The sequence below is a fragment of the Lithobates pipiens genome, unplaced genomic scaffold (assembly GCF_037356315.1).
Source record: "Lithobates pipiens isolate NorthernLeopardFrog02 unplaced genomic scaffold, aLitPip1_a1.2 Scaffold_10, whole genome shotgun sequence".
Taxonomy (NCBI): domain Eukaryota; kingdom Metazoa; phylum Chordata; class Amphibia; order Anura; family Ranidae; genus Lithobates; species Lithobates pipiens.
The window spans coordinates 227,140,428-227,154,661 of NW_027507686.1; the positions used below are offsets into that span (position 1 = coordinate 227,140,428).

A 14,234-nucleotide genomic window follows, 5' to 3' on the forward strand; every position below is an offset into this window, starting at 1 on the left:
AAAAAAAAAATCTGTCACTTTTTATCTCTTGTAATAAATAAAAAGCAAGACAGGACCTCTTAAATATGAGATTTGGGGTCAAAAAGACCTCAGATCTCGTATTTACACTAAAATGCAATAAAAAAAAAGTCATTTAAAAAAATGAAATGCCCCTTTAAGAGCTATGGGTGGAAGTGACGTTATGACATCACTTCCGTGCCCTGCAGTCTCATGGAGACAGGTGGGGGCCATCATCCCCTGACTTGTCTTCATGTCAGCCCAGGTGACAGACGCAATCGCCGTTGCCGACGGCTCCGGTAAGCGGCGGGGGCACCGGATCGTGGGGCAAGAGGGGCCCTCTCCTGCCATAGATAAAAGTGATCTTGTGGCGAATCCGCCGCAGAGACCACTTGTGTCTCGGACCGCCGGCCGAACTCAGGGATACAGGGGTTATGGTAGCTACCTAGCTGCTGCCATAACAACAATTTTCCGTCCCCAAAGTAGGGATGTACATCAGCGTGGGGCGGTCCGGAAGTGGTTAAGCACAAGATGTATGTGTGAAACACATCTAGGTGCCCACAGTTTTTTGTGTCTTTTGGTGTTATCTTTGTGAAACAAAATAAAAGGCAAACGGAAGTTCTGGAAGTGCAGCCATTTCTTTCTTCTTTCCAAGCCTTATTATAGGCTTGCCTGTAGAGAGAAGTAGTGTGTAAGGGTTTACAACCACTTTAACACTGGCAGGGGTGATTTTAAAATGACAACCTTTTATTCATACATGTAAAACCTTCATCCCAAAAGGGGGGAAAAAAACTGCTGTAACTGATTACAGAATGTAAATTGGAGCTTGGCTTCCCCCTTTTTCCCCTAGACCAGACGTCTCCAAACTTTCTAAACAAAGGGCCAAGTGTATGGACTTTCAGACTTTGGGGGGGGGCGGCAGAGTGTGGCCAGTGGGAGAAGAAAATGTCCTGGCATTGTTGGTGTCAGTGAAAGAAATAGTGCCCCATTGTTGGTGTCAGCGAGAGGAAGAGTTCCTCATGGTTGGTGTCGGTGGGAGGAAAAGTGCCCCAAGGACCAGATAAAGGGAAGTTTGGAGACCACTGCTTTAGACTGAACATGCCGGTCCAGTGATGGGGTTTCTCTAGACACACAGGGTATGACTAGGACTGTAAGTCAGGAGAAATACCTTTCATGGCGAATAAAACCTAATAGACGTTCTAATCTGTCCCTACTCTATCCAAAACAAAGAATAATATACTTTCAGTATAGCGCATAAGCAGTGTTTAACCACAAACATTGCGACATGCCCGCACTTTTGATGTGTATGCAAAATGGAAAGGTGTGGAGCCCTCTGCCTACACTTCTTGTATGTCTACTCACATTGTTCATAATCCTTTCTTTTTTTTTTTTCTGCAGTCTCAGAACTGCCCTTCCTAGTAATGGCCTGAGGAAATGTTTACACTTCTTTGGTTTTAGACATGTTTTTGCTGAAACGCTGCGTCTGATATTCTCACGGTTGCATCTCCGTACTTGAATAAAAAGCAGAGGGATTAAATGGCTTTTGATTGTAATTAAACTAGCCAGCTTTCTAAGAACAGAGCCCGTGATCAATATTCCCTCCCTAGACTGGTGTAATGAAAGCTCAATGGGCTCTATTCATGTTGTCTGCGGTAGAGGTTCATCCCACCTAAATCTTTATATAATGCTTACATCATTTACAGAAAGTTTTTTTGAAAGATTCTCTTTATAAAGCAGCTATGTGTACAATCAGAAATTGCCAAGAAAGTTAAATATACCCTATATTGTCAAAAGTATTGGGACACCTGCCTTTAGACACACAGGCTTTAGTGGCATCCCACTTTTAGTCCACAGGGTTCAGTATTGCGTTGGCGCACCCTTTGCAGTTATAACAGCTTCAACACTTCTGGTAAGGCTGTCCACAAGGTTTAGAAGTGTATTTATGGGAATGTTTGACAATTCTTCCAGAAGCGCATTTAGGAGGTCAGGCACTGACTTTGGACGAAAAGGCCTGGCTCGCAATCTCTGCTCGAATTTATCCTACAGGCGTTTTATCTGGTTTAGGTCAAGACTCTGTTCCTCCACCCCAAACTCGCTCATCCATGTCTTTATGGACTTTGCTTTTTGCATTAATGCGAAGTCATGTTGGAATAGGAAGGGGCCACATCTCCAACCTGTTCCACAAAGTTGGGAGCATGAAATGGTCCAAAATGTCTTGGTATGCTGATGCCTTAAGCGTTCCCTTCACTGGAACTAAGGGGCCAAGCCTCACCCCTGAAAAACAACCCAACACCATAACCCCCCTCCACCAAATGACATTGGACCAGTGCACAAAGCAAGATCCATAAAGACAGGGATGAGCGAGTTTGGGGTGGAGGAACTGAGTCTTGACCTCAACCAGATAAAACCTGTGGGATAAATTCAAGCAGAGATTGCGAGCCAGGCCTTCTCGTCCAAAGTCCGTGCCTGACCTCACAAATGCGCTTCTGGAAGAATGGTCAAATATTCCCATAGACACACTCCTAAATCTTGCAGACAGCCTTCCCAGAAGAGTTGAAGCTGTTATAGCTGCATAGGGTGGGCCAACTCAATATTGAACCCTATGGACGAAGACTGGGATGTCATTATAGTTCATGTGCATGACATTATAGTGTAGCTGTACCCATACCATTATTCATTCTTATTATTCATGTTTATTTTTACGAAGAGCCAAGGAGGGTCACAGTAGTCCTCAGTAGTTAGAAGGTCAGGATCAGTGGATTAGAAACAGTTGAAACAGTTTGAGCCATGATTGTGCACCTTACATTTTTATCATTATTGTGGAATTAGCAGGAGAATTGATTTGTAAAGGGGTAATGGCAATGATCCCCACTAACCTTATGTAACTTCTCCAGAGTCTTTCACTTTCTTCTGTAGCATGTCCAGTCTCTAGCAATCATTTCCTTTAGGATGTCTGAAATCTGACTTTCCGGTATTCCACATAAGGAGGTTTGATGTCATCGGATGCAGTTGAGGCTCCCTTTACCTCATAAGTTGACAACAAATGCACTAAAGCCTCGTTGAGTGCATCTGTGTACCAAATACATGCTTTACCTATACAATAAAACTGTTTATAAATGCTGTGTATAATATTTAGTGGGGGGCTGTGGTCTCAACTCTTAAATGGCACACTGTTTCAAGCGATTTGTCAAGTAAATATTGCAGTGCTACTAAATAATCTGGCAAAAAACAGATTCTGGGAGGTACAAGATGATGGCTGCATGTCTTACTCTTCCTTTCCATAGTCTCCTATTATTGTCAACCTGTAATTTCTCACTGCCTAGGCCAAAAGTAGGTGATTTTTCCATGTCTCTGTATGTTACTGTAGAACCTTCCTTGGGCTACTTGGATGATAGGTACATTTAGTTCTTTTTGGTTCCTCTGTAATAATTAGAGCAGTTATTCATTTCTTTTGTGCTGTTCTGGATCTCACAGGTTGCACATTTGACTATTTTCCTCTGCCTTCTAGAGGTTTCTAGAACATAGGGGCTAGCAGGGTCAATGGGCATTGTTCTTGCTGGCCCAGACTGTACAGGTGTAGTGGTTTCTTTGGATGCTAAAAAAGCATTTGATTCTGTTGAATGGAACTACCTCAGGACCGCCCTCTGTAAGTTTAGTGTCGGCCCGATTGATGACAAACTAACCCTATACTGTACACAGATATCCTCTGGGATTAGGGTCAATTGGGACAAATCTCTCATCTTTCCCTATGGTCAGTTGAAACCTAGGCCTAATACCAATACTCCGCTCAATTGTGTTGATGAGTTTAGATACCTGGGGATAAAAGTCTTTAGAACTCTACAGTCCTATGTTGACCTATGCCTTAATTTCTCACTCCTCCTACAATACTCCTAAAGAATCAACCTGCTTAAAATGATTTTCTTACCTAAATTTTTGTATTTCTTCTGAAACATTACCCATACCTAAATGCCTTTTGGTAAATTATTCTCTTTTGTATGGCCGGGAAAGGCCCTTGCCCTGCGAAAAAGACTGCAACGATTTTTTACATAATGGGGTTGATCCCTTCCAGATTTTCAGCTGTATTATGGGGCTGTGGTCTTGGTTATCTTGCGTTAGTGATTCTCCCAGCCAGTGTACAACCCGGCAGTCACTTTGGAGGTGGTACTTGTCGGTTCTTATGCCACTCTTTAGCAATTTCTTTTTTTTTTTTTTGAGGGCCCTGTGCTTTCCTCACCTGTCTGATAACCACTATCATAGTCTGGAAGGTAAGGGCAAGGTGTCATTCACCCCTGTCTGTTTCTCCCCATATACCTTTGTTGACTAATCCTACCCTTTCTCCACTTGCAAGCCCTACCAGATCCACAAATTTGGGCTACTGAAGGTGTCGGAGCTTTAAAACATTTTATGTTAGGTGGAAAATTGTTGCGCTTGGCTGAGCTTAACTGGGTGTTATTTAGATATTTACAGTTGCAAAATGCAATGCTAACAGTTTCCCGCCCCTATCACCCTCAATTCTGACCCTCTAGAGAGGTTACTCACTTCAAGGGTAATGGGGAAACCTTTGTCATCTATCTTAGGCTCTCCCTGACACACTCCATAAAACCAATTGACTTTCTAGGAAATGGTAGGATGACTGTCACGAGTATAACTAAAGGCAAAACTTTTTTGTGTAGCTGGATTAGAACACCTGTAAGGTTTTTATTGCTGTCTGTGCCCCCCCCCCCCCTCCCCATTAGGGAGATTCACCCGCTCGGTTTATCCTGTCTACCATTAACATTAAATTACTTGGAAAGTCCTAGTTTGTTATTTTAAGAGGAAAAAAAAAAACTTGCTATGCTTACCTGCTCTGTGCAGTTGGTTTTGCACAGAGCAGTCCGGATCCTCCTCTTTTCGGGTTCCTCTTTGGCTCTCCTGCCCCTCCCTCCCTTGCCCCTAGCTTGCTATGGGGGTGCCCAAGCCAAGCTGCAGCTCCCTGTGTCCATTCAGACATGGAGCTGTGGTTCGGCCCTGCCTCCTCTCTCTCCTCATTGGCTAACTGACTTTGACTGCAGCGGGCACCAATGGCACCGCTAATGTGTCTCAGCCAATGAGGAGGGGAGTCCCGGATAGCCGAGGACATCGCTGAATAGAGATAGGGCTCAGGTAAATATTAGGGGGGTTGCTGCACACAGAAGGCTTTTCATCTTAATGCTTAGAATGCATTAAGATAAAAAACCCTTTGCCTTTTCAACCCCTTTAAAAGTGTATATAGTGTATGATATACACTTCAAGTGTATATCCTACACTAAACATAATATACTTAGAAACATTATCGCTCTTCCAATCCATTCTGTGTAATTTAACATGTGAGCTGATGGCCTCAGCCTTGTACTAGTGGAGTGGTACAAGACTGAGGCCATCTCATACATGTTAATTACACAGACTGGATTGGGAGAGCGGCACATTTTCTAAGTATATTATATACTACTGGATGGTGTGTAAACACTAGTTACATAGTTCGTAAGGTTGAATAAAGACCATCCAGTTCAACCTGAGGGAGTGTTGGTGCATGTCTACAACTCCTATACATTGTATAATTAACCCAATTAACCTCCCAGCATGTCTTTGGACTGTGGGAGGAAACCGGAGTACCCGGAGGAAACCCATGCAGGCACAGGGAGAACATGCAAATTCCAGGCAGGTAGTGTCGTGGTTCTGCTTTGAACCAGCGACCCTTTTTACTGCTAGGCGAGAGTGCTACCCACTACACCACTGTGCCGCCCGATAATTATTACCTTAAATAATACTGTATGTGTTTCATGTCATTCCCTGTGATGTAGATTAGGACCAAAATTTATATTGTACTTTTTTGCAAACCCTATAAGCCTATGTGATAAATGAAGATGTTGGCTGAATGTATGTAAATGCTTCCATTTCTAATAAACATTTCTTGTAGTTTCCAATAAGCTGCGGAGACGCTGATGAGCGATTTTTGTAGACCACTTCAAACAGAAAGCCAGAGGACATGTCTGCAGGAGCCCACATTGCACACATGATCTATGGGTGCAATGCTTTCCAGGCTCCAGCAGGAACAAATAATACATTTTTTTCCCCCTGTAAAAATTTTCCAAAAATATATGCATTCATTATTTTTTTGTAAAGGTGAACTTGGCTTTTAACACAGCTGAGTATTTATTATTCAATAGATGTATCTTTCCCATGCAGCTAGTACAATTCTCTCTTAAATGCAGTCAGTATAAGTACCTGAATTTACGTTGGCATCAGCCTCATATAATCTTCTGTACAGCAGCACTCACGCTAGGAGAGGGAGAGGCAGCACTGAGCACCAATTGGTTGAGCTGCACTCAGAAGTGCAGAAAAGAAGACACGGACAGGATCAGAGCACAGACTTATGACCTCATCAATTGCTTGCTGCTCCTATTCCTATCTAATTAGCAGGCCGTGGGCAAGGCCACCCCCCTGGCTATGCTGTATGGTAGAACTGTATAATTCTTAGGACGGAATGGATAGCAATGCAAAACTTTGGCAGGTATAATTAATTTCCTATATGGATCTTGCATGTATCTTGATGATTACATTGCAAGCAGCTACCATCTGGCTGCCGCCAAGCACCCTATTTCATCTTCTAAGTTTCTGAAGATGCAAATTTCTGATTGCTGCAACAGTGATACCAGATGGTTCCCCTGCACCGCACAGCATTCTGACCCATTTCTAGGCACCATTTTTCTGTGACTGGAAGGAAGAAAAAACATTTAGCAAAACATAGAATAATTATATGGCTTGGTGTGAACAACAAGCCTATGACAGCAAGGATGCCGCAGCCAGACGTAATGTGAGTCGTCTGCACTATTATTATATTTAGCTTTAATTATAAGCTAGACCTATCTTCAGGGTGTATCACAACTTGTGTCAATGGGGACCCCCAGGAGAAGGGGTATTTCTGAATCTGCACAATGGAATTTACCAGAGATGCATAAATAACATGGACATCTTTTACTATATCTTTTTATTGACATACTGTAATTGTGTTTCCCTGGTCTACAGGTATTACCAGCCTACTTGCTAATGGTGTCTACAGTGCTGCATATCCTCAGCATGATGTAAGTATTCATGGCATCTCTAAAAATGTGGACTTTGGGAATAGATCTTCCCAATTTAAATACACAACAATTTTCAATGCCTCGCCTTCTCAGGATTACTACAATGATTGCCATCCAGCACTCACTGCATTCTTGTAAAATTGTGTGCATATGCTATATCAACCCATTGATAGTAATGGTCATTTCTCTTTATTTACAAAGGTAGTCTGGTTGAAAAAAGACACAAGTCCTTCCAGTTTAGCTTGATGCATACATCAATAATGGCCACATATTCTATGGCCAAGTCTAGCACATGTGCATTATTTAACAGCCTGGGCATGTCCTGCAGTAAAAATTCTACTCAAATCTGATGTATGTACTGTACTTCCAAATCTGCTGAGAGGGTCAATGGGAGGTGAAATCTGAAATGTGCTATGAAGGAGGATTTAGAATCTAGATCTACATTCCTGATCTCCATGCTTATTTGGTGCATCAACGTGCATACTTGTATACAAACAAGGGCGCGCACACCACTTCAGGCAACAAAAATGGACACACCTGGTCCAAGGTGCCAATCCCGGTTCATCACCATTGGTAATATCACTATTCTTCACAAGCATGGTTCTTTCGTGTGCAACACGTCAACTATTCATCCTTGCAAATTTGTCTGGCTTAGCCCTTGTACACACGGTCGGAGATTGCGACGGAATGTGTCCGATTGGACCGTTTTGTTGGATATTCCGACTGTGTGTGGTCTGCATCGGACTGTTTCCGTCGGAGTATCTGACAGACCAACTTTTCCAAATTGCCGGTAAAATTTTCCAACAAAATGCTCCGATCGGACATACTCCGATCATGTGTAGAGACTTCCAATCGGACAAAGTGCCACGCATGCTCAGATCAAATTCTTACGCCAAAGCTATTGGCTACTAGCGTGAACGTAGTCCCGTCGTAGTCCTGTCGTAACGTAATCACGTCGGATTTTCCGACAACTTTGTCCGACCGTGTGTATGAAAAATGACAAAATCCGCCGGATTTGGTTGTCGAAATCTCCGACCGTGTGTACAAGGGCTTATGGCAATAAAGAAAACCTTAACAGCATCCTTTTGGACTTGAGTGTGCAGTCAACTTCTTCTCCTCTGTGCATACTTGGATGACCCAAATATACAGTACATGGGCAATGGGGATCTACTAGACGAACCCAGCTCAACTACTCTTCTCTGAGAACAGTTTACCAACTGGACTGTGTGCTCTATTTTTTGAAGGTGCTTACACACAATTTCCATCTTGTGTATTGGTTTAGTCATCAGAGTTCACGATGGCATGCTTCTGGCCAAATTGGTTTTAAGCAGCAGTTTTAAAATTTAGGTCACCGGTACCCAACCTGCGGCCCCTTGGCATCTACCATGTGGCCCTCTGGGACTCTGCAGACAATGGTCTGTTTTGGTTGTTGCTCCAGCTAGCCAAGGGAAAATATTATTAAGGGCCGGTTCACACTGCGGGCGATGCGAGGCGACACGACTCGCCTCGCCACAGTGTGACAAGTCGCCCCCGTTCTGTACAATGGACTCGAGTCGCTCCGACTCAGAAAAAAGGTTCCTGTACTACTTCTGGGCGACCTCGGGGCGACTTGCATTGACTTCTATACAGAAGTCATCTGCAAGTTGCCGCTGAGGTCGCGGCAGGTCGCGGCGAGGCAAGTCGGTGTCGCCTCGCATCGCCTGCAGTGTGAACCGGCCCTTAGCGTGACTACTAGAAAGTATTTGTTTTTTTTGTTTCTTTTAAAAATATTATTTTTCTTTTTTAGAAATGTTAGTGGGACAGTTTCATGTAATGTGCTTTCCAGGCAATGGCTGTCTTGCGAAGCTTGTCATCAGTCCTCCCAAACAACTCCTCCTATAGCATGTCTGCAGCATCAGACCGTCTTCTGTTACATGTCTTCAGTTTTAATTTTCTGAAGCGTTAAATTTTACTGAATAATGTGTACAGCACTTGAGGCCCCATATATAAAATTATTTGACATCACTCATTTAAGTCAGAGTTGCAGTGCATATATTGTCAGAGTGTAATAGAAGGTGCTGCAATGCTTAACAAAGCCCCTTATGGAATGAGTATGGGGCTGTGTGCTACTTTTTGGCTCAATGCGCACTGGGCATTAAAATAACGTTATAAAAATGGCAGTAGATTTGCAGTGAGTCTTTCAAAGTTTTTAACGTTTTTGCAATAGCGTTTTTTAGAGTTTTTCCACATTGGCATTTTTTACCTTTTTTTTTTTTTTTTTTTTTTTCAATGTATCAAAAACGTTAAACGCTGGTGAGCCACGTTTTTGAGCATTTATCGATGTTTATCAGCGTTTGCTGTTTTTCGTTGTCAGAAGAATGACTCCTAAATGCAATTTTATGGCGTTCAGAAAACGGCTCATAAACTTCACTGCTGATAAACATCCAAAAACGTCCATGTGTGCATGGACACATAGGATAACATAGAGGGGAGTTTATGGGCTGTTAAAGAAAAAACTCCCAAAAATGACCATTTATAAGCTTCAGTGTGCATGGAGCCTAAAGGTGATTTACAGGTGGCATAGGAGAGATTTGAACTCCCCAGAGCAGATGGAATTGGTTGGAATTTGCTGGCTGCAGAGTATCGTGCAGCTGCAAGCTATTTAAGCCCATGCCAGAAGCACCCCTGATGGAGCACCAACAGGAGTGACAACCGCCCTCCCACCTACCCATGTTAATTGTTGCTGTGTTGGTTAGCGGCGTTTGGACATTCAGCAATTAGGTTGGCGGGACAAAAGTTAATTTTATTAAAATTTGGTCATTATGCAAATTGTTGGCCCGAGCCTTTAAGGCTAGGCTGTTTGTTTCTGAAATGTTAATATCTATGGATTATTGGGTTACCCCATAATAAACTCTGTGTCCTTTGTAAGCCATTAAATCTATGTGTGTGTGTGTGTACTTATTTCGGGTTTGTTATTGCTATGGTAATTTGGGCTTCTATGTCCCATACAATCTAACGCTGGATATTGGAATAAAGAAGTTCTGTGAGCTATACCCCATGTGTTGACTAGAGTCATGATCTGTTGTGACAGCAAGCCATAGTCATGTATTATGAGGATCAGGGGATGGGGTCCCAATCAGCAGTGCTACCATGTTACATTACTTTAAGGGAAATTAATCTTCCAAATATTTTTCTTTTCTTCCAGGGGGACTTTGAGGACGATTGTGAACCCAATGACCGGAAGGTATGTTTCTGTGATGTTTAAGGTGTTCTTCAATGCCTCTTTTACTTTCTTAAAAAAAAAAAAAATGTGAAGGTGATCAGCAGACTATAAACCTTCTTATCAAGTGTGTTGAATATTAACAAAAAAAACAAAACATTTATCTTGGTATATAGGGACAGCCATTTTTGCTCAATACCTATGCAGGTTTTGCTTGTGGTTGTGCTTTTTTGAGCTTCTTATCACACTCCAAGTTTTACCATACAGGGTCCGTCTGACCGAAAACGGGCGCATCATTCATTCACACAGCTCTGACACTCTTTGCTGCTGTCGGCTTGTATTTCTCAATGAACTACCATGGTGCTGTGGAGGCTTTAGGTCATATTAAGGTGCCCAGGGGCAGCATTTTGTATCTATTACAAGAATTTCTTCTTTATTATTAGTTTAAAAAAAAAAGAAGTGATTTGGCAATGCTATAGTACATGTAACTTACTCATGTTACATTCGAATTTAATGGTAATGGAGAGAGGGGGATTTACCAGGAAATTAAATTCCAGATTCCGGTCCTGATATTATCAAGGGCCATCAGATTCTTTCCTTTAACCACTTGCTTACTGGGCACCTAAACCCCCCTCCTGCCCAGACCAATTTTCAGCTTTTAGCACTGTCACTCTTTGACAATTGTGCAGTCATACAACACTGTACCCAAATGAAATTTTTATAATTTTTCCCCACAAATAGAGCTTTCTTTGGTGGTATATGATCACCTCTGGGTTTTTAATTTTTTTGTTAAAGACCAATTTAAAAATTGAAAACCGTTTTTATATTTTCTTAATTTTGCAAAAGGGTAATTTTTCTCCTTCATTGATGTATGCTGATGAAGCTGCACTGATGGGCACCGATAGGCTGCACTGGTGGGTGGGCACCAGGGCCGCTGATAGAAATCATGGGGCCCCGTACAGCCTACCTGACGGGGCCCCCTTCAGCTCCACCCTGGCCCCGCCCCTAGTCCCTCCTCCAGCCCCACCCTTGGCCCCACCCCAGACTACATAGTGAAATGTAATGTTAGTTCAACATCTTTAGGCTGGGTTCACACTGCTGCGGCTACGAGAACCGGATGTGGTTCGCACCGCACTGCAGTGCAAATCACATCCGATCTCTGTGCGATGCGAGTTCAGCCATACAGATAGTATGGCTGAATTCGCATCGCACCCGGCCCAAACTCGCACAGGACCCTTTTTTTGGTCCGCAGCAGAATCGGATGGCATGGGTGTTCACACCATGCGATCCGATTCCTGTCCTAGTTTGCAGATCGCAGCTGGGTTCACACTGCAGCGATGCGGGAACGCCGCGAATCCGCGGCGGGTTCCCGCATCGCATGCCTCCCGGCGGCAGTTCACACTGCCCTATGCGAACTGCTGGGAGTGTCAGTGAAATGTTAATGACACCCCCAGATCAGTTCGCATATCGCAGTTCGATCTGCAAACTCGGACAGGAATCGGATCGCATAGTGTGAACACCCATGCGATCTGATTCTGCTGTGGACCAAAAAAAGGGTCCTGTGCGAGTTTGGGCCGGGTGCGATGCGAATTCAGCCATACTATCTGTATGCCTGAACTCGCATCGCACAGAGATCGGATGTGATTTGCACTGCAGTGCGGTGCGAATCACATCCGGTTCTCCTAGCCGCAGCAGTGTGAACCCAGCCTAAAAGTACAAAATTGCTTAAGATTTTTAAAATGCAGTATTCTAATCACTATGAGTATGACACAAAAGCAGGTCAGTCCAGTTTTGTGTCATCTTTTAGGCCTCATGAATACACCCCTCACCTTGTCCACCACAACTTCAAGATCTGGACTCGATCGCCCGTCCCCTGCTCTCTCTGCTTCTTGTTAGAGAGAGGGAGGATTGGGCATATCACTCCGCAACATAACCTTTCTATGCTAATGCTGTGCGGTGTGCGGAGCGGTTGCAGAAGGTGTATTCCTCCGTGCCCGAAATAGAAGAAAGAGTCCCCCCCACTGCAGCCGCATACACAGCGTAGGGCACATCTAAATAAAAACAAAAAAAAATAAAAGTGTACCGAACAGGGGGTTGGGTGGTGGCGAGGTTGGATGTTATCTGCTGATAGCGTTATTTATGGCGATCACTGATCGGTGGAGGAGGTACTTCTTTTTTTTTTTATACATAGGATTTTTTGCAGTTCAGGTTGCCCGGGCCCCCCTGCTGGTCAGGCCCAGTACAGCAGGGCCAGATGTACTGGCCTATCAGCGGCCCTGGTGGGCACCGATGGGCTGCACTGGTGGGTGGGCACCGATGGGCTGCACTGGTGGGTGGGCACCGATGGGCTGCACTGGTGGGTGGGCACCGATGGGCTGCACTGGTGGGTGGGCACCGATGGGCTGCACTGGTGGGTGGGCATCGATAGGCTGCACTGGTCGGTGGGCATCGATAGGCTGCACTGATAGGTGGCACTTGTGGGCATTGATAGGTGGCACTGATTGCTGGCACTTATGTACTGGTGGACACTGATTCGTGGCATTGGCAGGCGGTACTGATGTCTCCTGATGTCTTCCTGATTTTCCTCCTAGCCAATCCGGAAGAAGTTCCTGAGACCCGATTGGCCAGGGATTCTTGGGACTCCCAGCCAATTGGCTCTCAGTCTAGACCCACTTCCTGTTCGGGCTGGATGAGAAGCAGTTGCCCCAGGAGCTGCAGCCTGGATCAATGTCTGCCTGATCTGCCTCCTTCCTAAGGTAAGGAGGTCTCTGATCGTCACTGCATTCCCGTCTGTCTCCTGCAGGGGGGGAGCACCAGCTGCCACTGCTAGAGTAGGAAGTCAGTAGAAATTCCTTTAGCATGCACACAACAGAAATTATTTTTAGTACGGTGTAAAAATGCAAGAATTTACTTCCCCGCTTTATATTCTTGTTCCCTTTGGAGAGCTGACCTTATTTCCTGTCATAGTGGCAACTTTGTCGCTGATACAAGATGTAAGGTAAAATCAGATATTGAGAAGGTAGGCAAGTTGGCATTGGATGCCCAGAAAGAGTCGGGTTCCTCAGAGTGGCGTGGAATGGACAGATCTTTAGGATCTGTTCGCACTGAGCCAGCAGTTCACACACACAGATGGGTATATCTTATAAGGAGAACACTTTATACTGAAACTGGAAAAAAAGAAAATAGGAGAGCCACACTTTAAACGGCCTACTTTTAATTCCAACAATATAAACCTGACAGAGATTCTACGTTAAGAAGTTATACTTTAAGATGTCCATAGTACAGACTAAAAAAATGTGATACAGGTTTTTGTTTTATGTAATCGTTACTTATCCTAACCCTTGCCAAGAAGTCAGTGTGGGTGTGATAGGATGGATGGGAAAATGAAATACTGATACATTAGTGCTAATTAAATGGGTGTTTCCTGGCTGGCTCTGTCAGTGAACCAACAGGAGGTTTCTTGCAGATGTGGTTTATTGTTACACACCGGCCAACATCTATAGCGCTGTAATCGGCAACAGTGCGGTGTACTGCAGCTGTACAAGACCGAGCCAATGTGACGAACAGTAAATGTCAGGTTCCTTGTGCTAATCAATGCACGCAGCTCTTTCACCAATTGGAAATAGCGGAGCTGCACCCTATACTTTCACTTTGATGATGACCCTGCCACTGTACTTCTGGCTGTCAGGATCCAGCTGTGTTTTGTTCCTTCAAAATAGATTCTAGAGCTGTGTAATGTTGGGAGGAAGTGAGCTGTTCTCAGCATTTGCTGACTATTTTAGTGTTCGTTATGGCAGGTGTTTGAATTAGTTCAATAAGGAATATTTAAACATAACTCCCAATTTTCTGATAAGTTTGGCTTTTTTTTTAAACAGAAATAAAGTTTGACATTTTAAAGTGTTTAAACCCAAAATCAATTTTTTTACTGAGTAGGCAAT

At 43.8% G+C, this 14,234-nt stretch overlaps 1 protein-coding gene across 5 annotated transcripts in view; it reads left to right on the forward strand.

Moving 5' to 3' along the window:
* ANO1 (anoctamin 1) overlaps positions 1-14,234 on the forward strand; it is a 322,106-nt gene that overhangs the window by 229,240 nt on the left and 78,632 nt on the right. For all 5 annotated transcript variants that reach the window (XM_077462289.1, XM_077462271.1, XM_077462279.1 and 2 more), the window contains 2 exons: positions 7,042-7,097; positions 10,282-10,320. In XM_077462289.1, coding sequence (XP_077318415.1) covers positions 7,042-7,097; positions 10,282-10,320 — 95 coding nt within the window. The remainder of the gene's footprint in view (positions 1-7,041; positions 7,098-10,281; positions 10,321-14,234) is intronic.